General features: G+C 40.1%; 1 protein-coding gene across 3 annotated transcripts in view; it reads right to left on the bottom strand.

The window, feature by feature from the left end:
• Window positions 1–26,675, bottom strand: part of LOC125460144 (POC1 centriolar protein homolog A-like) — a 136,175-nt gene that overhangs the window by 54,924 nt on the left and 54,576 nt on the right. Inside the window, exons 6-9 of one of the 3 annotated variants that reach the window (XM_059649643.1) lie at window positions 22,774–22,889; window positions 21,010–21,143; window positions 10,009–10,077; window positions 2,990–3,037 (exon numbers count right to left, since the gene is read on the bottom strand). In XM_059649643.1, coding sequence (XP_059505626.1) covers window positions 2,990–3,037; window positions 10,009–10,077; window positions 21,010–21,143; window positions 22,774–22,889 — 367 coding nt within the window. The remainder of the gene's footprint in view (window positions 1–2,989; window positions 3,038–10,008; window positions 10,078–21,009; window positions 21,144–22,773; window positions 22,890–26,675) is intronic. The other 2 variants (XM_048547270.1, XM_059649644.1) reach the window with 2 other exon arrangements.

The raw sequence follows: 26,675 nt of genomic DNA, 5'->3' as shown, positions 1-26,675 counted from the left end.
AACACAGCCTTTCCAATCTTTTCTCGTAGTTTACAACCTCCAGCCCAAGCAGCATTTTGGTAAATTTTCTCTGCACCCTCTCTGGTGTAAACACATTCTTCCTACAATATAGCGGCCAGGCTGCACATGGCATCCAATTGTGGCTAACCAACATTTTATACAGTTCCAGCATTACCACCTTGCTCCTGTATTCTATGCATCGGCTGATAAAGGTAAGTATCGCAAATGCCTTCTAACCACCTTATCTAGATGCCCTTCTATCTTCAAGGATCTGTAGATATGCACATTAAGATCCCTCTGATCTTCAATACTTTTCAGGATCCTACCATTCGTAGTGTAATCCCTTGTCTTTTTAGTCCTCCCCAATTGCATTACCTCACCTTTTTCAAGTTGAATTCCATTGGCTACTGCTCCACCCAGCTGACTAGTCTGTCAATATCTTCCTGCAGTTAACAACAATGCACCTCAGTACTTACCACCCTATCAATTTTCATGCTGGAAACTTCTTGATCATGCCTCTTAATTTAAGTTCAAAGCATTAATAGTCATCACAAACGGCAAAGGTCCCAGCACCAAGCACTGCAGAACCCCACTGGAAACTGATTTCCAGTCACAGAAACATCCCCCTACCATACCTCTCTGCTTCCTGCCTCTCAGCCAATTTTGGATCTAATATGTCACCTTACCTTGGATCCCACAGAGACTTTCATGACCAGTCTGTCATGAGGGACCTTATCAAAAGAGATGCTAAAATCAAAACAAACCACATTATCTTCATGAACTTATCTGGTCACTTGCTCAAACATTTGATCACATTTCTCAGACATGATCTTCCTTTAACAAATCAATGCTAACTATCTCTAATTAAGCTTTTCTCCAAATGCAGATCTATTCTGTTCTTCAAATTATTTTTAATAAAGTCCCCACCAGTGAGGTTAGACTGATTAACCTATAATTTCTTAGTCAATCTGTTGCTCCATTTTTTAAAAAATAATAGTAACATTTTAGTAATTCTCCAGTACTTCAACCGTGGCCAGGATGGGACTTAAATGTGATTGGCAGACCACTATTCTTGAAAAGTAGCAATCAATAAGCATACTAATAACACAGCAATAATATGAAGAACTAAATATACTGACAAGGTATGAATAACTAATAAAAGAAAAGTTTTGGCTTTGCCCAATTTGCACCCAACTTTTATGGAGCTCAATTCCTCTAATCAGGCTTCCGCCATGTCGCAGTACCGAAATGACAGTTTCAAGGTCACAAATACCATTGGCTATGACAATTTACAAGGTAAATTGTCCTGCCTTATCATTTCCAGTTTGTCTATAGCCTTTGACGTAGTTAACCTTCCATCTTCTTTCAATGCCTCACCACTGTAATCCAGCTGGGTGAGACGGGACTCACCTGGTTCCACTTTAATCCATCCAGTTTTAGCCAGAGAGCCTGCAATAGTTTCATACTACTAGCAAGAAAAATACTCCTTAGTAAAGTTTGAACTGCTGAAATGTTATCACTGGTGTTTTTTAAGAGTTCATCCTTGTCCCTATTCTGTTTTTGATCTTTTAAATATCCACTCAATCATATCATCTTGCCCTCAAGGTAGCCTCTCTCAATAATAACATTCTTTCCTGTAAATCAGACTATCTTTGATACAAACTGTTCATAAGGGACTGGAATAGATGATCTCACCTGTACTGAGGCAACTTTAAATTCAGCTGTTATTTTTCAAGCAAGACGTTAAAATAATCTTTCTCCACCCCACTGTGATGATACAATAGCTTTAAGAGATTATCGTCGTTTTTTTTGAAGAGATGCTTTAAGTCAAAGGTTCTGACCTATCTATTGATAGATCATAAACAATTTGAGAGGCCTTGTTTTTTTAAAAAGTTGGAACAATAGAAGCAGTCTGAATTAGACGGGCAAGCTCAGAACCAGGATTTTTGGTTTAGTTTGCAATAGCAGTTGCTGCGTCTTGGAGCTGGATGGAAGCTGCAGTACATCTTCCCTTGCTATACACTCTCGCTCAGAGTTTTCTCTTGATGTTTTTCCTCCTGTACTGGAGAATTGCCTGTGAGACAATCTATTTCACTGTCAAAGGGATTTCAATTGGGTGTTATTTGATTGGAACAATTGCTGTTAAGCAGTTAAATTACTTATTATTCTGTTAAGTTTTCCAACAGTGTTAACTTAATCCAATTTCTTCTTTCTTTTGTTATATTTTAACTATAACATACAAATAAAGTGTCTCTTGCTTCAAATCTGGAAGTCTGAGCAACACCTGGCACTTGTGTTTAAAGTAAGAAACCATTAGAGTCTATGCTATCTCCCTTATATACTTTAAGGGGGTTTGGTCTGGCCGATAACACCACCCTTCCCCAACTCCCACAACTCTACATCCAGCTTTTTCTTCCACCTCTGACTGCTGCAAATCTCCAGGGACTGTACTTTTGTTGAAAACTGATTAAATTATCCACCATTCAAAATTCCACTTAAGATGGAGACTGCACTTTGTCCTGTCTCACGTCACCATGGGCGAATGACCTTCCACCAAATAATTTTGGCAAAGTCTTGGAATTATGAATGAGTCACAATCTTAAAAAGGGTAGAATTCCACATTACACAACTCTTAAAATGTGGAAATTTACATTTATTAGTAGCAACATAAATTTTAAGTGTGACATAGAATGTATGTTGTATTCAACCCCTACACAAAAAATTCTTTCAGGATGGGATTTTTGAGCCTAGGTGAGTATATTTACTGGAATACTGCTTCTTATTCATATTGGGCCAGTATACATGGAGTAAAAACAACTGAGTAATTTCCAAAGAATGTTGGAATTATGGCTGAAAGAATGATAAATAACTCACTTTAGCAACAAATTGACTCTGACCAAGAAGTAATTGGTTGTAAATGTCAAATATTCCAGCATGCTTTTCCAGAAGAAGAAAACTTAATATATTTTGATTACAATGGTATTCTAACCTTTGCTAAGGTTACTAATTTGGCGTCTTTTTCATAATGGTAAAATTCCTATGGAAAAGAAAATGGATGTTTTGAGAAAACATCAGTCTTTATATATTACTATTTCTGAACACAGATGTTACAGAATTATTTACGCATTTTAAACAGAAAAATTGTTCAACAATAGTTAAACTACAAAATACAAAGTCAGGCTTGTGATAGTTCAGTTGGTCTGTATACAACATTTGAGACTAAGCTCCATAGATCAAGAAAATCCATGGTTCCATAGATAGGTTATAAGTTATATCGAAACAAAATCAGGTTTACTGTGCACATATGTGAATATCACAAATGTTATAGTGTAGAAAGAGCCCATCAGCAGACGTGTCTGCACTAGTTCTCCAAACGAGCAGAAGGACTTAGTGCCACTCTTCTGGCAGTAGGAGATTCAAGTGAAAAACGTAGGAAAGTCGACATGAAGAATGTCAATTAGCCATGTTCCTATCGAATGGCAAAGCAGGCATGATGGTCAAATGGTCCACTCTTGTTTCTGTTTTTTCTGGCCTTATAATCGTTTCCTTGTTACCCTGAACATTATTTGAATAGAATCAACATCCAATGCCTTTTTGAATGCCTCCAGTACACATCCAGGATGTGGAATTTGTTGTAGGGCAAAAAAGAGAATTCTCACATTACTGTTTCTGCATTTGCAAATTACTTTCAAATCTGTGCTCTCTTCCATCTCAATTGTTTGTTGAGTGGGAATAGTTTCTCCCCATGTGCTCCACTAAGACAGCTCATGATTTTCAAAACTTTAATCAGATCTCCTTCTAGCTTCTTCTCTCCAAAAAGAACAATTCCAACAGCTCTAACCTATCTGCATCCCAGGACCCATTCCTGTAAACTCTTTTGCACACTCTCCAATGCATTCACATCTTTCTTATTGTGACTGAATAACTGCAGAACTGCACACAATAATTCAGCTGAGGTGCAACAAGTGTTTTGTTTATGTTCTATATAGCCTCCTTGCTCTTAGAATTGCATCCCTGTTAATAAAGCTTCAGATACTGTGTGATTTATTAACTGCTCTCTCAACCTGTTGCGTCACCTTCAGTGACCTATGCACGTATGTACTCAGGTCCAGGACCTCCTGTCCCCATCTAAGAACGGCACCTTTAGTTTTCTATTGGCTATCCATGTTCTGCCTACTGTAATGCATCACTTCATTTTTGTAAAATTCATTCATGGGACGTGGATATATCCTGAATTACCCAGAGGGCAGATAAAAGTCAACCACGTTGCTATGGGGCTGGAGTCACCAGGAACCCAGTCCAAGTAACAAAGGCAGTTTCATTACCTAAAGGGTATTTAGTCAATAATTGTTTCATGGTTATCAGTAAATTCCACCAGTGTCATGGTGGGATTCAAACCAAGGTCCCTAGAATATTCGAGATAACAAGATGTAGAGCTGGATGAACACAGCAGGCCAAGCAGCATCAGAGGAGCAGGAAACCTGATGTTTCGAGCATAGACCCTTCTTCTGAATTCTACCTCAAATTGTGCACCTCAGCCAAAACTGTTCCAGTAAAGCTGCAACACTGGCATCTACCTATTGATGTAGGCAACAGGAAAGAGGGAAAAAAAATCAAGTTACCATGCTGATCCTGGTGCATGCTATTAGGCCACCAACTTCAGGGAGGCAATGGCCTAGCGGTATTATCACTGGACTGTTAATCTAGAGACCCAGATAATGTTCTGGGGACCTGGGTTCGAATCCTGCCATGACAGATGGTGAAATCTGAATTCAGTAAATATCTGGAATTAAGAGTCTAATGATGATCATAAATCTATTGTCGATTGTTGGAAATACCCATCTGGTTCACTAATGTCCTTTAGAAAAGGAAACTGCTATCCTTACCTGGTCCTACCTACATGTGACTCCAGACCCACAGCAATATGGTTGACTCTGAACTGCGCAATTAGGGATGGGCAATAAATGCTGCCTAGCCACTGACGCCTTCATCCCGTGAATGAATAAACAAAAAATCAGTGGGAAAGAAAGAAGAAAAATAAATCCATGAAGGAAGTTATGGGGGGTTTGCAAGAATGATAGAATAGCTAAAATGGGTGACTTAAATAATCCTATCATAGACTAGAATAGTGAACAAAGTAAGCCGAATTCTGAGAGTGTGCTCAAACAGTATTCTAAAACTGTGACTCCAGTCCAACAAGGAGGCTTTGTTCAGCCTGATTCTGAAGAATGAGGTGAGTCAAGTGCATAATGTATCAGTAGGCTAACATTTAGGGAACAGTACTACAAAGTTCAGTCTACTAATAGAAAAAGTACATTGGTGCAAGTACTAGAGGTTTGGTTTTTAAATATATCCAGGACTGAGTTAAACAAGATTTTGAGAGTGTGGAGAGTTAAAGCTAGTGAGAGGAAGGAAGCAAAGTGGAGTTAAGACCACAGTCAGATCAGCCAGGGATCCTACTGAAAAGTGCAGTAGGCTCAATGGGCCAAATAGCATATACTCGCTCCAAATTCTTGTATTGTTATGGAACCTGCACAGGTAAAATGGAATTCAAGAATGGCAGACAAAACTGTCCTAACTTTATGCTTCCATGAGGAGCAAGGTAGGCCAGAGCTCCCTAGATGATGAAAGTGAAAATAAGGTGATGCATTTAAAGGTTACACATGACAGATGTCAGATTGATAAAACAAATGAAAATCAGACTGCGTAAAGAAAGCTCAGAATGGAAGTGAAAAACAAAATAGGAGCAAAGAAAGTAGACAAGGTATTGGAAATCAACACAAACAGAATGAGAGATAGTAGGAACTGCAGATGCTGGAGAATCTGAGATAACAAAGTGTCGAGCTGATGAACACAGGAGGCCAAGCAGCATCAAAGGAGCAGGAGCACTGATGTTTTGGGCCGAGACCCTTCTTCAGAAATGTCAGCTTTCCTGCTCCTCTGTTGTCACTTGGCCTCCAACTCTACACCTTGTTATCACAAAAGGAACAGCAAGATTTCTTAGGGACCAAAATGGGATGTTATGCCTAGAATCAAAGGCCATGCTAAGAAACTAAATTGATATTTTGCATCTGTTTTTACCAAAGGATAAGATGCAGCTAAAGTCACACTGAAGCAGCAGTCACTGAATCGATTAAAAGTTGATGAAAAGAATGTATTAGAAATTTTGGCTGGAGTTAAAAATCATATGTCATCAGTACAGGATCAAATGTATTCAAGGATAAATGAAGGAAGTAAGGATAGAAAGTACAAAGGCATTGACTGAGATCTTCCAAATCTCCCTAGATCCAAAACAGACAAAGTTGCAACATTTCTCAGGAATAAACTCAAAAATACAAGCCGCCCTTTTAGCCTCCCTGATGGAAAAGCTTTTAGAAACAAGAGACCAAGAAAAAACCTGTCACAATTGGATAAACATGGATTAATAAAGGGAAACAAGCATGGATTTGCCAGTTGTGATTAAGGGTCACTGGACCCAAAATGTTAACTCGGTTTTTCTCTCTACGGATGCTGTACCTGCCTTGTTTCCCCAGCATTTTCTGTTTTTGCTTCACATCTCCAACATCAGCAATTCTTTCCTTTATACTGTATTTAATCAAGTTGATTGAGCTTTTTAATGAAGTATCGGAAGTGTAATTAGGGGTCATGCAGTTGGTACACTGAGGCTTCCAAAAGTGTTTGATGAAGAGTCACATAATAGACATGTCAGTATAGTTGAGGTCGATGGGGGCATGATCTAAAATTGACTGCGAGGGCTATTGTGGTACGGTTGTAGTGTCCTGACCTCTAAACCAGGCGGCCTGCTCAGTCCCAAATGCTCTGAGGTGTTAATGACATTTGCGAACATGTTGATTCAAAAATATCCAGAAAGTTGGCTGAGTTGAAGTAAACAGTAATGATGAACAGATTTTAGACTGGGGATGAAGGCATGCTGCAAAGTTCCCCAATGGTTGCTACTAAGATCATTACTTTTCTTAATCTATATTCATGACCTAGACTTGAATAGGCAGGGCACAATTTCAAAATCTGCAGATGGCACAAAACTTGGAAGCATTGAGTACTGAGAGGTGGGCAGTGACAGATTTCAAGGAAATATGGAATGGCTGATAGAATGTGCATGTGACAGATGGAATATAGAGAAATGTGATATTATATCTTTTGATAGCTAGAACAAGGAAAGACACCATAAAATAAAAAGGTACAATCCTAAAGAGAGTGCAGATATGGAGGAACCTGGGAGCTTATGTGAACAATCAATGAAAGAAGCAGAGTAGTTGGGAGAGTGCTTAACAAGGCATATGAGATGCTGGGCTTTAGCAGGAAAGTACATTGCAAGAGAATTAGGTGAACCATTATGAAATATTAATTCGGCCTCAGCTGGAATGTTTTGTAAAATTTCAGCATTATATTTTAGGAAGAATCAAAAGGCATTGGAAAGGTATCACAACAAGGTAGACGCATTGTGCAAAGAAACAATTAAAGATACAAAAGCATGATTTAAGTGCCATGACAGAAGCATGGCTATACGGTGAGCAGGATTGGGAACTGAACATTTAATGATATTCAATGTTTAGTGTGCTGATAATAAGGGGTAGGATAAGAACATTAGTAAAAGACGATCTCAGATCAGAAGAACATTGTGTGGAACCTGTTTGGGTAAAATCGAGAAACAGCAAGAGGGCAGCAAATGTCAGTTGCAGTTATTTATAGACTACAAACAGTCGTGATAGTGAGGGACATGGTTTTAATCAAGAGATGAGAGATGCATGTAATGCGAGTGACAGTTATCATGGATGATTCAATCTGCATTTGTACTGGATAAACCAATTGAGCACTAAAGACGTGACAGTTGAGTCTCTTGAATACATTTGAGATGGCTTTTTAAAGTATGTTGAGGTGCCAATAAAAACCAAAAGTTACTGGAAAAGATCAGCAGGTCTGGCAGCAACTGTGAAGAGAAATCAGAGTTAATGTTTCAGGTCCAATGACTCTTTCTCAGATTTCTCTTCACACATGACACCAGACCTGTTTTTCTTTTCTCCCAATTTCTGTTTTTGTTTCTGATTTACAGCATCTGCAGTTCTTTCAGTTTTTCATCAGGTGCCAGCTAGGGATTATGCAATTTTAGATCTAGCATTATGTAATGAAAAGGGCAAATTAGCAATCCTGTCATAAAAGAACCTTTAGGGAGGAGTGACCACAACATGATAGAATTATACATTATGCTTGAAAGTGAAGTAATCATTTTGAAACAAAGGTGTCAAGTTTAAATAATGGAAATCATGAAGCCATGATATATAAATTCAATGAAGTAATTGGGACAATGTATTACAAAGCTGTACAGAAGCAAGTGATAGTCTTTAGAGAACTGTTGTATGACTGACATCCTTTGCAGCATTCCTTCATGGCACAAAAACTGAAAAAAAGAGTAATCAACTGGGGCTAACAAAGGAAGTTCAAGATTGCATCAAATTAAAAGACATGGCCTTTAAAGTTGCTAGAAACAGCCATAATTCTAAGAATTGGAAGGTTTATAGAATACAACAAAGGAGAAGTGAGAAATTGATAAGGGACAATAAGATATGGACACAATTTAGCTAAAGCTTCTATAGGTACATAAAAGGAAATGTTTGACTAAAGCAAATGGGATTCATTACAGACAAAATCAAAAGAATTCAGTAATGGATTGGAAGGTGGTAGCAAACATCACCAGTTATTTAAGAGGGGAGTAAAAGAGAAAGAAAGAGGCTACAGACTGTTTCATATCTGCAGTTGGAAAAACACCAGAATCTATTTTAGTCTATTGATGTTTTGATAACTGGCCATTAATAAACAGAAAATTATGCTTGACGAACCTTGGAATTCTTTTTTATAAGATGTTACTAAAAATATTGAGATAAAGGAGATAAACTGGTGGACATAGTATATCTAAATTTTCAGTAGGCTTTTGATTAAGTACCCCACAGGAGGCTGGTTGGAAAATTAAAGCACATGGGTTGGGAGGTAATATACTGGCATGTTAACGATTGGCTTACAGACAGAAAACAGAGTAGGAATAATTGCACTATTTGTGCATTGGTAAACTGTGACTACAGGGGTACCACGGGTCAGTCGTTCGGCTCCAGCTGTCACAATATTTATCACTGACTTGGAGGTGGTGACTAAATCTGTGCATGATACAAAGTTAAGTAGGAATGTATGTTGACAGAAATATGTAAATCAGCTTCAGAAGGAATTGGACAGGCTTAGAGAATAGACTAAATATGGCAGTTGGAATGTAATGTGAAAAGCATGAAGTTATCTATTTTAGTAATGAGAAACAAAAGTGCAGAGTATTTTTTTTAAATAGTGAGGCATTAGAAAATGTAGATGTAGGAAGAGACCCAGGTCAAAAAGTCACTGAAGGTTAACATGCAGATACAGCAAGATATCAGAAGGCTGATGGAATGTTAGCTGCTTTTGCAAAAGGATTTGAGAAAAGGAAATTTGTACAGGAATTTGGTTAGACTGCATCCCGTTTTGGTCGCTTTATCTCAGGAAAGATATCACTGCCATAGAGGGAGTGCAAATGACATGAGATTGCATAGATTTGCAATACAATACCCTGTTTGCCTGTAGTCTCATTTGGGCACCCACATTGAATGTTTGAGTAGTTGTAGTGTTTGGAATTCTGTTTAGGAGCAAGACTGATCATTATGTAAGCTGAATTATGAAAACAGTTTGGGTGAACTCTAGAATTTTGAAGAATGAGAGGAAATCTCATTGCAACTTACTAAATACTAAAAGGGATAGACAGGGCAGATGCAAATACGATGTTTTAAAAATTATGAGGATGGCTCAAAGGCCTAAGCTGAGGAGAACTTTTTTAATGAAGAGGTTGCAAATCTTTGCAAGGGCTGTTGAAGCTTAGTCTTTTGAGCATTTTCAAGGTAGAGACTGACAAATTTCTGATTACTAATGACACACAGTGTAATAGGGATGGGCGGACAAATTACAAAGAAAGGTTACCTGTTCATCTGAGCCACCTGAAGCAAAGAAGTCTCCAGCACCAGAAAAAACTACACATGAAGCGGGTCCCTATAAACAGAAGACGAGAAAGTGAAGGTAAGCTTCTTTTTATCCATACTGCATTATGGAAAAATTAATTTGACCAATGCATTTATTTAGTAAACATCTAACACCGAAACAGCTTACATAATGATCAATCTTGCTCCTAAACAGAATTTCAAACACTACAACTACTCGAACGTACAATGTGGGTGCCCAAATGGGACAACAGGCAAACAGGGTATTGTATTGCAAATCTATGAAATTTATTGTCACAAAGCTTTGTACAGTTTCCAATTGTACAGGTGCAGTTTTGAGATAAACTAGCCCTGTAAAAAAATCGAGTGCTAATGCTTCACAATCCGTTGTTTTGGTGCTATCTTAAGGGAAAGGCTGTTATTAATGTTTAGAATAAGAAATGGGGGTTTGCACTTTCAATAATAATGAAATTCTGTCTATCTTTTACAAAGAGATGGAGTTTAAATTCAGGGCTTTACCACTCCAACTGGCTTTTTCCAATATGGCTAAGGGGAAGTAAATGAGAGATAACCACAAGTCCTTGACAACAATTGGACAAATTCATCTGGCCCTTTTCTGAGTCAAAAACGTTGGTTTCCCTATGAAAAAGCAAAATTTCTCCTCACCTGCCCATACATTTACTTTGTGCAAACATGTATTGAAGTAGTTCCAGACATAACATTGCACCCTCCTCCATAAACTTGTAACCTCCTCCAATGACTTCACATCTGCACTCACTTTCTCTGGTCCATCACAGAATATCCAATATCACAACATTACTTCTCTACCAACTACCTAGATGTTCAACAAAGGAACTAGCAATCCTGCAGTCATCCTATCAAGGTCAAAGTAACACACAAACACATTGACAAGGCATATTGCCTTCATGTAAAGTGGTTGTTACTTTTGCCTGGGGGAGGGTTCAGTTTCAAGGCACCTGAACCAAGGTTGCAGGTCAGTGCTATTCAGCCTCACAAGAGAATCTGGATCAGTGCAGAAATATATTTTAAAAATTGCCGTACTCTAGAGTTAGTTTACAATGAGTAGATATTATAAACTATCATTCAAAAAGCATCATTCAGTTTAATTATGCCAATGCACAGACAAGCCAAACAGGACAAACATCTTAAAGAACAGGGATCAAGGGTTATGGGGAGAAGGAGGATAATGGGATTAAGAAACACATCAGCCATGATTGAATGGTAGAGCAGACTCATATGGCCTAATTCTGCTCCTATTTCTTCTGGTCTTAATAAAAACAGGCATGTGCTAACTAAAGCTGTTAAACTGAAAACTGTAATCTCAACTTTCCCATCACACAGCACATCTTGCTCTTGTAGTGTGAAATATGACTGAAATAACTCCCAAGTCTTATTAAAATGGACATTAAGGAGGTTAGTTTTTGAATTTGTGTTACTAATATTGCACATCCGGAAATGTGCTCCCAGCACTACCTCATCCATTAAAATGAATGGCTGCAAAATCCCAGACATACATTTGCTGTTTCTGCAACTTTCGCACATGTGAAGCTGGCAGGAAAACCTGAAAAGTAAGCCTTAAACTTTTTGAACATCACTGAAACTTTTCAATAGACAAAATAGCATGATCTTAAATCACAGTACACTGAGCAACTCACGTAAAAAAAGCATAAGGGCAGAACAAGCCAAGCAGATCACATCTTGCTGGTAAAATTCAGAACTGCATCAACATTACAAATCTTGTAACTGTACAATAAAACTTGAATTCATTGATAAATGTCTTGATCAGTTAAACCTTTCAATCTGTTTGTTTAGACACCCATTAAGCTTTAGAACAGTTTCAAAATATGTCTGATGTGACAAATTGCAGATTTTCTCCCCCCTTGTGTGCGAAATAAAATGTTTCAGAAATACTTGAAACAGTCCATTCAAACAGACTGATAAGAATAGGAACAATTTGCTTCAAGTTGAAATCATAATTAAACAAGTTATGAGAGTGCTGGAGAAGGTACAGACTGGGGTTGAAGGAAAGGGCCCATGAATTCAGTCCAGTACCTATTCAGCTGGAAGAGATTATAACTCATGCCTGACTGTGAAAGATAGGAATTGGACAGATAGAGTTGTGTGTTGGATAGTTGGGAGCTGGCCTCGTATCTTAAGGTGTTACCAGATCATGAGGTAGAGGATAGTATGAATGATAGGAACTTGGAGCTGACTCTGCTAGCTGGAAAGGGATCTTCTGGCTACAGGTAGATCACTAAGTGAGGAAACAAACAACAAAAACAGAGATAGTAGGGACTGCAAATGCTGGAGAATCTTAGATAACAAGGTATGGAGCTGGATGAACACAGCAGGCCAAGAAGCAACAGAGGAGCAGGAAGGCTGACGTTTCAGGCCTAGACCCTTCTTCAGAGATGGGGGAGGGGAAGGGGATTCTGAAATAAATCGAGAGAGAGGGGAGGCAGATAGAAGATGGATCGAGGAGACACACAGGTCAAAGAGCCGGGGATGGAGCCAGTAAAGGTGAATTTAGGTGGAGAGTTAGGGAGGAGATAGGATGGACAGGTCAAGGGGGCAGGATGAGGTTAATAGGTAGGAGATGGGGGTGGGGCTTGAGGTGGGAGGAGGAGTAGGTGGGAGGAAGGACAGGTTAGGGAGGCGGGAACAGGCCGGGCTAGTTTTGGGATGCGGTTGAGGGAGGGGAGATTTTGAAGCTTGTGAGGTCCACACTGATACCACCGGGCTGCAGGGTTCCCAAGCAGAATATGAGTTACTGTTCCTGCAACCTTCGGATGGCATCGTTGTGGCACTGCAGGAGGCCCAGGATGGACATGTCGTCTGAGGAATGGGAGGGGGAGTTGAAATGGTTCGCGACTGGGAGGTGCAGTTGTTTTGTGCAATCTGAGTGTAGGTGTGCTGCAAAGTGATCCCCAAGCCTCCGCTTGGTTTCCCCGATGTAAAGGAGGGGGTGGCCATGGGTACCCGCAAGAGCCCAACCTCTGCCTACCTCTTTGTAGGTTACGTAGAACAATCCCTCTTCCATAGCTACACTGGTCCTAAACCCCACCTCTTCCTCCGTTACACTGATGACTGCATCGGCGCCGCCTCGTGCTCCCATTTCATCCACTTCACCAACACCTTCCACCCCAACGTTAAGTTTGCCTGGCCCATCTCTGATACCTCTCTCTCCTTCCTGGTCATCTCTATTTCCATCACTGGCAACCACCTGGATATCCATTTCAAGCCCACCAACTCCCACAGAATACATCTCCTCCCACCCACCTTCCTGCAAAAATCCCATCCCTTATTCCCAATTCCTTCGCCTCCACCGCATCTGCTCCCAGAATGAATCATTCCTCTCCCCTACATCTCAGATGTCCTCGTTTTTCAAGGACCACAACTTCACCCTCTCAGTGGTCGGGAATGCCCTCAACAGCGTCTCCTATATGTCTCACAACTCATCCCTCACAGCCCCTCCCCATAATAACAACCAAAACGGAATCGTTCTTGTCCTCACGTACCACCCCAACAATCACCGGATCCAACGCATCATCCCCCGACACTTCCGCCACCTGCAATCCGACCCCACCACCAAAGACATTTTTCCCTCCCCACCCTTATCTGCCTTCCGGAAGGACCACTCTCTCCAGGACTCCCTTGTCCTCTCCACACTCCCCTCCAGCCCCACCACACCGGGCACATTTCCCAGCAACCGCAGGAAGTGCTACACCTGCCCCCACACCTCCCCCCTCACTCCCATCTCAGGCCTCAAGAAGATTTTTCACATCAACAGATGTTCACCTGCACATCTGCTAATGTGATACACTGTACGCACTGCTGCCATTGTGGCTTCCTCTACATCGGGGAAACCAAGTGGAGGCTTGGGGATCACTTTGCAGAACACCTACGCTCAGAGTGCACTAAACAACTGCACCTCCCAGTCGTGAACCATTTCAACTCCCCCCTCCCATTCCTTAGACGACAGGTCCATTCTGGGCCTCCTGCAGTGCCACAATAATGCCACCCGAAGGTTGCAGGATCAGCAACTCATATTCCGCTTGGGAACCCTGCAGCCCAAAGGTATCACTGTGGACTTCACAAGCTTCAAAATCTCCCCTCCCTCAACCACATCCCAAAACCAGCCCAGCTTGTCCCCGCCTCCCTAACCCGTCCTTTCTCCCACCTCAAGCCCCACCCCCATCTCCTACCTATTAAACTCATTCCGACCCCTTGACCTGTCCATCCTCCCTGGACTGACCTATTTCCTCCCTAACTGCCCACCTACACTCACCTTTACTGGCTCCATCCCCGCCTCTTTGACATGTCTGTCTCCTCTCCACCTATCTTCTCCTCTATCCATCTTCTATCTGCTTCCCCCTCTCTCCCGATTTATTTCGGAATCTCCTTCCCCTCCCCCATTTCTGAAGAAGGATCCAGGCCCAAAACGTCAGCCTTCCTGCTCCTCTGATACTGCTTGGCCTGCTGTGTTCATCCAGCTCTACACCTTGTTATCTCAAAACAGTCTGAATTGAGGTTTGGAAGACAGGCATCGATAATTGACCATGTTGAAGGTCGCAGAATTATTGAAAATGGTTAAAGCGTATGGATAAAATCCTCCCTAACTTATGGTAGGCTATAGAAAGAGTGAATAAAAGAGATTTGAACAAGGGATTTCAGCTGAAATGGCCATTACTCCCCAAAGTGACAACATGTTTGTGAAGATGAGCGAGAGAGAAAGCAGTTGTAGATTAGACAGCTTTTTGAATGGACATGGCTATTCCTTTCACTCAAGGAGACCTCTGACAAGGCAGTAGGCAGTGGCACTTCAGAGATTTAAGCGCCAAAACTAAGTTGAATAGTCAATTGATTGATAATTGTTGAATTTTCATGTTGAATGGAACTCCATCTGTATATTGTGCCTTTTGAGGTGTCCAGGGATATGCAGGCTAGTTGGTTTAGCCATGGCAAATGAAGGGTTACAAGGACAGGATAGCATTTGGGTCTGGTTGGGAAGCTGTTCAGAGGATGGGTGTGGACTCAATGGGCCGAATGGCCTGCTTCCACACTGTAGGTATTTTATGAGTAGCACGTAACAAATGTTATAATTCTTTGATACATTTGCCTTGCAACTACGTTATAACTATCCAATGTTAAGGAGCTCCAACTGGAGAGTTAAATGAAAAAACAGAGGAGTAATGGAAATTAATAAGACTTAGTACTTCCACATTTAAATTGTATATCAAAACAGCCTCTGGTTAATGATCAATAATTTCACAGCAGTGTTTTTTTTAGGACTCTGCATGCTGAAGTAATTGTTGTTGCATAGATGAGAAAAGCATATGGTTTGAGAATGAAAACAAGGAAACAATGTCCCACCATCATGCAAAACCAAGACAATAAACAGACTATTCTTCAGTGAATAAATAATAAGAACTGTTTCATTCATTTTTTTTCTGTCAGAGGGATGAGTGACTTTGGATCACTGCCTTAGAAAGAGGCGAAAACAAGGCCATTGAACGGTTCTAAGGCAAAGGTAGATAGATTTTTGTTAGACAAGGGAAGGAACAGTTATTGGGGGGAGAAAGATGTGGAATTTGAAACACAAACTGGTCAACCGCGATTGTACTGAATGGTGGAGAAGGCTTGAGGGGTCAAATAGCATACTTCTGCTCCAGTTTCATATGTAAAAACAAATCCTTAACTCAAATGCATCAATGAGTCATCAGTCTTTTATACTTCTGTCGGGTCTTTAATGGAACAAATTTATTGTTAGCATTATTATTATCACAATAATGTATGTTCACCAAGTAGCTACTGAAATGAAATAAATTATGGACCAATAGTTTGAAGCAGAATTGAAAAGATTAAGTGTTAAACAGACATAAAACCTTTAAGTTTTCTCTCACTGAATTAACCCATACTATCTTCATTCAAAAAGTACATATATGGAATAGCAGCTGTAAAATGTCACCAGTGAGAAATTGAAAAGGTCTCACTTAACACCAAGCTTGGAAAGGAAGGGCAATCTAAGATATAATTATGTATAGGAATGTAAACTTGGCCCTGTTCCTTGGGTAAGCTAGCAATGATCAGCTGGTATCTTACATACCAGGCGCCTGAAACAGAGGCCTTATTACGTCAAAGCATATTTCTGGATCACCATCACTTCCCTTCCTAATCTATCACTTCCTCAGTTCCCTCCCAGAATGCTAGTGAGTTGCCAGACAAAAACATATGTCAACTCTGGAACAGGCACATTCACCCACACAAATAAATACAGCTGGAAGATTTCTCAGAACAAGCTGTTCTATAAGTACACTGAAAACTACTCTAAAACATTTCATGTTTCCCACTTTTGTTGCTGATCATTGTTCTATCCAGTCTGCTTTTTTAATGTTTATTACATCAGTGGTTACATAGTTTTAAAAAAAGACGCAGGCTCAGTATGATCATGAAGTCATTTGTTTAAAGAGAAAAACTATTATTTTGCACATTAAAATTACGTTTAAAAACTGTAATGTGCCCAAATTTCCTTTATTCCCTTGGGCTCCTTGGTTAACTTTTGTCATCTTCCAAGCTGATGACAAATTGCTGGAAGTTATGTTTATCACTGCTTTAATTTTTAGTAAAGAGGAGTAAATTCATTAGGTGATATTTCAAAGGATGCTGAAGGGTCTTAAAGACTCAACAAAAAGAGAAACAAAAGCTTATGAAAATGAAAAGCTTATATTCTTCTGGATGCCATAGAAAAATGAAAAACTACAACTTTGAGGAGAGATTTGCGATGCTGTACTATTTCTAGCCAAAAAGGTCAAAATATTGACAGAAATATTTATAATTCCCAAGCATTTTAACAGTGAATTGTAATATACTACTTCTTCCGGCTAAAGGGTTAATCAGTAGAGATCGTCAATTTTTGGTTATCATTAACAACATAAGAACAAAGAAAAATACAGCACAGGAACAGGCCCTTTGGTCCTCCAAACCTGTGCCGACACATTTTGTCCTTTCATATTAAAACTGTCTGCACTTATAAGATCTGTATCCCTTTATTGCCTTCTTATTCATGTATTCACGCAGGTAATTCTTGTAAACTGCTTATTGTGTCTGCTTCCACCACCTCCTCTGGCAGCACGTTCCAGGCAATCACCACGCTGTGAGAGGTAAACATGCCTTGCACATCTCTTTAAAAATATCCCCTCGCACCTGAACTTGTGCCCCCTAGTAACTGACCCCTCCACCCTGGGAAAAAGCTCATACTTTCCATTCTATTCATACCACTCACTACGTTATAAACTTCTATCAAGGTTGCCCCTTAACTTCCTGCATTCCAGTGAAATCAAGCCCAGTCTATTCAAAGATAGTGGGAACTGCTGATGCTGGAGAATCTGAGATAACAAGGCATGGAGGCGGAAGAACATAGCAGGCCAAGCTGCATCAAGGAGCAGGAAAACTGACATTTCGGGTCAAGACCCTTCTTGAGGAATTCTGAATTCTGAAACGTCAGCTTTCCTGCTCCTCTGATGCTGCTTGGCCTGCTGTGTTCATCCAGCTCTATACCTTGTTATCCCAGTCTATTCAGCCTTTCTTCATTGCAAAAATCTCCCATACTGGGAAACATCTTGGTAATCCTCTTCTGTACCCTTTCAAAGCATCCACATCCTTCTGGTAGTGTGGAGTCCAGAACAAGGATTAGGAGAAATTTCGTTGTGTTGCATTGCTGAGCCATCAAGGTAAGTTTGAATTGCTCTAGCAAAGAGACAGCATAGACATTAGAATTCAAATAGCCTCCTTCTGCGCTGTGAACTTTTATAACTTTAGTTCTATCAAACTCCCTGTGTGAGATTAAAATCTATTAACACTAAGTGCAGGACTAACTCAGAATGCAACTGATTGCATTAGCACAAAAAGATGTCAAAAACAGATGATCACCAAAGAAAGCGACTAAAAGTTATTCCCAGCTGATGGTCAGAAACCTGGGAGGGCAGGCAGTGGATTAAACACCACTTCCTGTGGGGAACCAGCAGACTAATGGCCAACTAAAATGTTAAATACCATTGCCAACAGGGAGCCTGTGGGCAAAGTCTGCTGACTTCAAATACTTTAAACCGCATTCCAGACTGATGGCAGAAGGCTTACATGCCAAGCTGGTTGACAACTAAAAGTCTCGATAATGCTTTATCATTATAAATGCTAATATAAAAACCACAAGTTGAAAATCAGGATACAGATACTAAACCTGACATGTACAGAAGTACACGGTGTTCCTAAGAATTTTCATGCATTGCCAATTGATAAAAATCTTATAGACTGCTACAACTTAAAAATATTCAGTGTGCAAAAAGATAATCATGGTTAGTTAACATTTACTGTCACATTTTCATTGTCACTACGAGCTAAGAAAAAGAATAACTATACTGATTGGTTTAAGTATTCAGTTGATTACAAGAGTGAAGGAATCTAAAACAAGGAAAACCCTACCCATTTGACAAATTAACAAAAAAATGGATACGTAATTTCTTTCCTTAAACCCAAGAATCTGGAATCAACTGCAAAAACACCAAATCTATTTTTGAAAATTATTTTCTGCTAATTTTGTTCTTCCTTCATCAATAAATACAGGCAGAAATGTTTCATAACAAACATAGAAATTATACAAGTCTGGAAAAAGACACTGAAACAAATTAATTTGCCAGTATTATGATAGACCACACTGCCAGCCTTCAGAAGGTTCAATACTTTTGTCATTGAGGTCAAAGTCTCAGCCTAGATGCTCAATTCCAAATCAGGAAAATGCCTACGCCACAGTTCTGCAGTCTGATCCTACATTGACCCCAAAACAATTTTCAAATATAAATGGGCTAACAGGCTCTAGAATAAAACAGAGAACTATTTCAAATTTCCAGCAACCACAACCACAACCACAATCACAATCACACGACGTGCTGGAGAAACTCAGCAGATTTGGCAGCATCTGTCAAGAGAAAGCTATCTGTGAAGGGCCCAGTGACTCTTCTTCAGAACTAATATTCAATTTGATTTATTGTTATCATATGTAACTGAGTCCAGTGAAAACTTTTGTTTTGTGAGCAATACAGGCTGATTATAACATACAAGGACTGACAGATCACAGGGTTTCAAGACAGAGCGAGGCAAAACGGACTCCAGCTGCACAGGAGATGCACCACAACAAGGTCAAATTACATTTCAAATTAGAGAGATCCATTCAGCAATCTAATAACAGCAGGAAGAAGTTATCCTTGAACCTGTTGGTATGAGAGTTCAAGCTCCTTATTTTCTTCCTGATGGAAGAGGTTGGAAAAGATTATTATCAGGGTGGGTGTGATCTTTGATGATGTTGGCAGCCTTTCTGTGGCAACGAGACGTGTAGATGGAGTCCATGGTTGGCTTTCATGATGGTCAGGGCTGTGTGCACAACTTTCTGTTGTTTCTTCTAGTCCTGGGCAGAGCAGTTGCCACACCAAGCCATTGTACACCCAGATAGAATGCTTTCTGTGGTGCTTCTGTAATAGTTGGTGAGGGTCTTTACGGATATGCCAAATTTCCGAAACTTTTTGAAAAAGAAGTTGTTGTTGTTGTGCCTTCTTCACCATCACATCTACGTGGGAGGTCTAGGACAGGTTGTTGGTCATTGTCACTACGAGCTAAGAAAAGGAGTTCTGAAGAAGGGTGACTGGACCGGAAATGTCCTGAAATCTACTTTCTCCCACCAATTTTGCCAGAACTGCTGAGTTTTTCCAGCACTTCCAGTGCTTGTAATAAGCTCTGGGTTGATTTTCACATCCAATCGGTGGTGTCGGAAGGTCTCTAACTCTGCAGACAGCAAAATGCACAAAAGCTTGGTAGGCTATGTGCTCTTAGTAATCCCTTACGTTGTCAGACAAGTACCCAGTTACATCACTAAACACAAGAACACAAGCAATAGGAGGAATGCCCATTCAGAAACAGAGGTCGCTTGGCCATTCAATTAGATCATGGCTGCATTGATCAGGGCATCAAGTTCACTTTTCTGGCTGACGTTTCAGGCCTAGACCCTTCATCAGAGAAGGGGATGGGGAGAGGGTTCTGAAATAAGTAGGGAGAGAGGGGGAGGCGGATTGATAGAGGAGAAGATAAGTGGAGAGGAAAGTATAGGTCTCCTAAGATGCTGCTTGGCCTGCTGTGTTCATCCAGCTTCACACTTTGTTATCTCGGATTCTCCAGCATCTGCAGTTCCCATTATCTCTGATCACTTTTCTGGCTGCCTCTCCTAAACCGCAACGGTCCTGTAGATTAAAAATCCAACCAACTCAACAGTGAATGTATTAAATAACCCAGCCCCCACTCATCTCTGGGGTGCAGAATTTCGAAGACTAATTCACTCCAGTCACATGTACTGCAGATTCACAGATCAGCTGTGATTATCAAAGCAGCTAAATTGTCATTTGAATGGCACAGCAGACTTGATGAGCCAAATGGCCTATCTCTGCTCCTGTGCTTTACAATCTTAACTCCTGATATCTTTGGTGAAAGGCCTAGATGCTAACAATGGAAAACAAAATTTCCTATCTAGTCCTAAAGAAAGAAAGAAGTCTGGATCCAAGGCATGGAGGTTAATTCTTCTGTTTGTAAGATGGTGCTCTGCTCTGAAGTGACATGCTGCAAAGAAGCAAGTCTCAAAGATATCTTAAAATTAGTAGCCTTGCACAACAAAGTGCTTGTGTCTGCATTTCAGCTGAGATTCTTTAACATTCAAAATAAACCAGAGAAAATTTGAATAAACCTGAATTGTTGACCTCAGTTTTAAAAGCCCTCATTTTTAAAAGCCCCAAGGACATGAAAAACAACCAACTTATAACTGAGTCATAGTAAAAAAAATTCTAGATATATCTTGGATAGACAGTTATACAATGCAAAACAAAGACCTCATTGTGGAAAATAAAGAATTCTGATTTAATCAGCTCACCTGATGGCCATGGAGGGTATAGAGTAATTTCCCTTCCAGTAAATCAAGTACCTTCAATGTTGAGTCATTAGAGGCAGTGATGAGATAGTTTCCATTTGGATGGAAAGACAGGCAGTTTACCACAGCACTGTGCACTGCAAGAAAACAAAGATTTCCTAATTTAAAGAATGAAGAGCATTAATTAGGTATCCTACAAAACAACACGTCTTCCAAAATAGGAAAGCATTTTGGAATGAATAACCTTAGATGGTACCTAATTCCCTTATTCTGCTGCTAGAATAAGGAGGAATCTCTACCCTTTGAAATACATAATTTGACGCAATCTTTGTTTTAAGCTTTTTACTGATGTTTGCTTTATTTTTCAATCTCAAAGAAATTGTACAATCACAGATACAAGCTTGGTATGTGATTAACGGCGACATTTAAATGGAACAACCCTACAAGATGGATAATCTTCACTTCAGTTGCCATCCTTCACAAACACAAATACTCACCAAGGATAGTTTTCAGACGTTTCATCACCATTCTAGGTAACATCATCAGTGAGCCTCCAGTGAAGCACTGGTGTTATGTCCCACTTTCTATTTATCTGTTTAGGTTTCCTTGGGTTTACCTAGAATGGTGATGAAATGTCTGAAAACTAACCTTCCAGCTCAGCGAGCAAACTCACATCCAGAAACTCAACCTGAGCTACAAATCTTCTGGTCGGTCATTTGTCAAGGAAATCTGAAAAGACACTATCAGAATTAAGATGGTGCGTAGGATTGCACAGAAACAGGTCTTGCAATGTTAAGTAAAGCCACAAAATCCAAGGTTGAAAGTACTCACATCGGCCTTCTGACTTACCCTATGAGTGAAAAACAGCATTTTGTGGATATCTATATCTACATAATTCCAAGTAGTGAGCAGCATGAATGCTTGTGATATCTGACTTACATTGATTAGTTAAAGTGAAATTTACCTTTACATTGAAATATCATTTGCCTACTAATATATGTGTAATTTGTGTTTGCTCCAATTTGTATTTAAAGCTACAAAGTATGGAATTTTGTCTGTAATCTCTTTTTATGAGGGTCTTCACGAATGTTGATCATTACGACTTGCCATTCAATTGTACCATTTTATCCCAAGAATCATTCGTGACATCTCAACACTTGATTTTGGACCTTTTCTTCACAGCCTGAGTAAGGTAAACAGCTTTTTCCATGTAATTTGCTCCTTTTGTTAGATGATCGTAAAAGATAACGTGCAAATACACAATACAACTCTAAACTAACTTTGTTTTTAGATTAGATTCCCTACAGTGTGGAAACAGGCCCATTGGCCCAACCAGTCCACACCGTCCCTTGAAGCATGCCACCCAGACCCATCCCCCTATAACCCACACACACCCCTGAACACTACGGGCAATTTAATACGGCCAATCCACCTTGCCTGCACATCTTTGGACTGTGGGAGGAAACCGGAGCACCCGGAGGAAACCCACGCAGACACGGGGAGAATGTGCAAACTCCACACAGACAGTCACTCAAGGCTGGCATTGAACCTGGGTCCCTGGCGCTGTGAGGCTGCAGTGCTAACCATTGAGCCACCGTGCCGCCCTTTCAACTCACAATTCCTCATACTAATTGAAATACACAAGCACAGTATCAGAAAAGTAATTTAAAGATGCCATGTCTCATTGTTCAGTTAAATATTATAAACCTACTTAAGATATTTATTATTTCAATTTCGTTTGTAATGCAAAGAATGTTATCAACTTACCTCGATAATGCTGAAGCAGCTTGTTAGTACGAATGTCCCAAAGCTTAACAGTATTGTCTGCTCCTGCCGCTGCAATACATGTTCCGTTAGGATGAAAATCCACATAATTAACAAACCTTTTAGGGAGAAAAGAAAGTATGTTTAGTCTATTTACTTTTCATACTCAGAAGGAAAACTACTAGTCTATTGCAAAAACATTTTCTTTACTGTATAGTGGGCAAGATAATAATGGAGCTAAACTATTAAATAAAATATCACGGCAGCGGGCAGGAACTTAAGAAGTTAGAGATAATTCACTGCTTCTGTCTGATTTCCAAACAATGGAGGTGGGTAGTCAATTGAAATAACTAATGCAGGCCTTTCTCCATGCAGAGATCTCTCTACTGCAGTCCGGCCTTTTTTTGTGGCAGAAAAGGATGACCCCACTTCCTGCCCCATTGAGCCAGGTGAAGGTTATTTCTCCTTTAATCTGAGGGACCAAACAACTTCCCCCACTCTGATTAATATATCTAATTTTATCATTTTGAGGGTGCCACTATTTATCCTGCCTCAGCAGCAGCCACTCTACCAGTGAAGTGGCCAATGCTTCACAGCTTCCAGCCCTGTAATTGGGCCTACAGTGCCAGACACTCGCCTGCAATCCTGAAAAGGATGGTGAAATCAGAGGCATTAAGTAGGAAACTACCTCGAGGAATATCACTGTGCTAATCTGTCTCATGCAGTGTAGACTCAGACCCTCATTTGGTACCAGAATTATCAGCCCAAAGCCTGTGGGAAAATTCTGCACAGTGGACTTTTACATTTTGCACATAATAATGGTTTGACATTTCCTCTTCCCAATGTCTTCCAAATTTGAACGGTCTTTATCAACTTGTCAGGAAGGGTTTATAGAACAAAACGCAATGTTGAATTTTACCACACACTAGTAATTACACTCAAAGACCACAAGGAAGATTGCTGGACAAAATTAACAGCAACACATTGGTGAAGCAAATAATGGGACAGAATTTACTGTAAATACAATTATAAGGCTGACAATGATCCTTTTTTTTAATATCCCAACAAAGCGGCAGTTACATGAGTACTATTGTACAATTAAACATAAAAATCCGGATCCAAAAATCCACTGTCCCAAGATGTCCTGCTCTTCTCAAGCTGTAAGAAAATAGTTACCTTCTCCTCTGTCAAATGCATTGAAAGGCATGAAGTTGCTGGATTTGTATGGTCAACATGGGGTAAACTAAACAGAGAGAGTTAACTTTTGTCTAAATACCCTTGGGAATATGAATGTGATTATCTTAATTACTTTTGCAAAATCTCAGTCATAGAAGCATTACAGTATAAGAGGTCATCTTTTGGTCCATCCTGTCTGCACCATCTCTCCAAATTAGCATTATGAATTGGTGCCATTCCCCTGCATTTTCCTCATAACTCTGCCAATTGAATAAAACAAATGATCAAATTCCCTCTTGAAATGCCTCAATTGAATCTAACTCCACCACACTACCAAGAAGTGCTCCTGTCATGACATGAAAACAGATAACCAAATTAAGTCACCTGTCTCTAAGTATTTTGTACACCCTGATATTCTGTCCTGGTTCCCACACTCCTGTTGATTCAAATTAAATCCTCCTCAACAGCACTAGCCAGGTGCCCCTGAAGGCATTCACTTTGAGTTCTGTTCAGATACAATCAGTCCAGTTTGTCCAAACATCATGCCCTCCAAAAACAATCCCAGTGTCTCAGCAACTAAAAATCTTTCCTCTTATACTCTTCCCAACCACTACTTCTGTACTCAGTTGCATCTGGCACTGGAAGTAATGCAGGGAATACTATTTTTGAGGCCCTAATTGTTAACTTTATACCAAAATTTCCAAATTCTGACTGCAGGATGACATTCCACTCCCTACCCATGTCATTGGTACCAATGCAGACCAATAATAGTGAATTTCATAAGCTCACAACTCTCTGGGTGAAGAAGTTCCTTCTCATCTCAGTCCTAAAAGGTCTACCCTTTATCCTTAAACAATGATCGCTTGATCTGGAATCCCACACTAGGGGACCAAACTTCCTGCATGCAGATCATTGAACACAGAACAGTACAGCACAGGAATGGGCCTTTTGGCTCAAAACATTGTGCCAAACATGGCACCAAATTAAATTAATCCTTTCTGCCTGCTTTTGGTTCATACCCCTCCAATCCTTGCACGTTTGTATGCTTATCTAAATACAAAGTGCCCCAATCAAAACTGCCTCCACCACCGCCACCCCAGGCATCACACTGCAGACTCCAACCACTACGTTGAAAAACGTGTTCTTCATTTCTCCTTTGAACTTTGCCTCTTCACCTTAAATGCATGCCCCCTGGTACTAGACATTTCAACTCTGGGAAAAAGATTCTGACCATCAACTCTTCCTTCTCATCATTTAATAGACTTCTATTAAGGCTCCCCTCAGCCTCCGCTGCATCACAGAAAACAACCTGAGTTATTTTTAAACCTCTCTCTAGAGCTTGTATCCACTAATCCAGGCAGCATCCTGGTAAATCTCTTCTGCACCCTGTCCAAAGACTCCACATCCTTCCTGTAATGTGGTGACCAGAAACGAATGCAATACTCTAAGTGTGGCCTAACCAAAGTGTTATAAAGCTGTAATATGACATCCTGACTCTTATACTCAATTCCCCAACCAATAAAGACAGGCATGCCAGACGCTTTTGTTGCCATTCTATCTATCTGTGTTGCCAATTTGTATCATCCTGTTAGAATTTTATGGGATTCTTTGAAATCCTCCTTCATTCTTCTGAACTCCAGTAAATACAACTTTAACCAAATCAATTTCCGCTTGTAAGACGGCCCTGTCATCTCAGGAATCAATTTGGGAAACCTCCACTGCATTCTGTCTATACAGCAAGAACATGCTTCCCTCAGATAAGGAGACCAAAATTGCACACAATATTCCGGCGTGGCCTCACCAATAGCCTATATAATTACAGCAAGGCATCTTCATTCCTGTACTCAAACCCTTTCATTATGAATGCCAATATACAATATGCCTCTTTACTGCCTATTGTACCTACATGTCTACTTTCAGCAGCTGGTGCATGAGGACATCCAGGTCTTGTTGAACACTCCCCCCTCTCAAGTTACAGCGATTCAAATAATAATCTGTCCTCCTATAATTGCTACAAAACTGATAACCTCGCATTTACCCACAGTGTATTGCATTTGCAATGCATTTGCCCACTCAGCTTGTCCTTCACACTGCAGTATCTCCGCACCTTCCTCAGCTCACCCTTTATCTTATGAAGTGCCCGAATGAATGATACCTTATCAAACGCCTTCTGAAATTCCAAATATATGACACCATAACTTCCCCTTTATCTATCCTATGAAGAAAGATTGGGCAAACTGAGCCTGAAAACGCTGGAGTTTCAAAGAATGTGAGGTAATCTGATTGAAACTTACAAAATACTTAAAAGGAATTCGTAAGGGAGATGCAGGTAAGATGTTTGCCCCGGGTGGGGAATCTGGGAGGCCAGGATTTAAAAATATGGGGATGCCATTAGGACTGAGATGAGAACTTTTCTCACATGTTAAGTTGGCGAAACTTTAAATTCTCTACTCCAGCAGGGTAGGGAAGTTCAGTCTTTCAATATATTTACAGTAAAGGCTAATCAATTTTTCATTATCAATGGCAAAAAAGATTAAGGGGTAAGTCTGGGTAAAAGATATTGAAGTGTTTGATCAACTATGACAGTTACTTAGGGTGTTGCATGTTAGAAGGGTTGAATGGCCTAATCCTGTTCCTCATTTTCATAAAAAAAACCTACATCTAATGTTACTTTACCAGAAATATCATAAATCATTTTCCTTCTGCTTTATTTTGGACAGTAATATTGT

The sequence above is a fragment of the Stegostoma tigrinum genome, chromosome 11, assembly GCF_030684315.1.
Source record: "Stegostoma tigrinum isolate sSteTig4 chromosome 11, sSteTig4.hap1, whole genome shotgun sequence".
NCBI lineage: Eukaryota > Metazoa > Chordata > Chondrichthyes > Orectolobiformes > Stegostomatidae > Stegostoma > Stegostoma tigrinum.
This window is presented reverse-complemented; position numbering and strand designations above follow the sequence as displayed.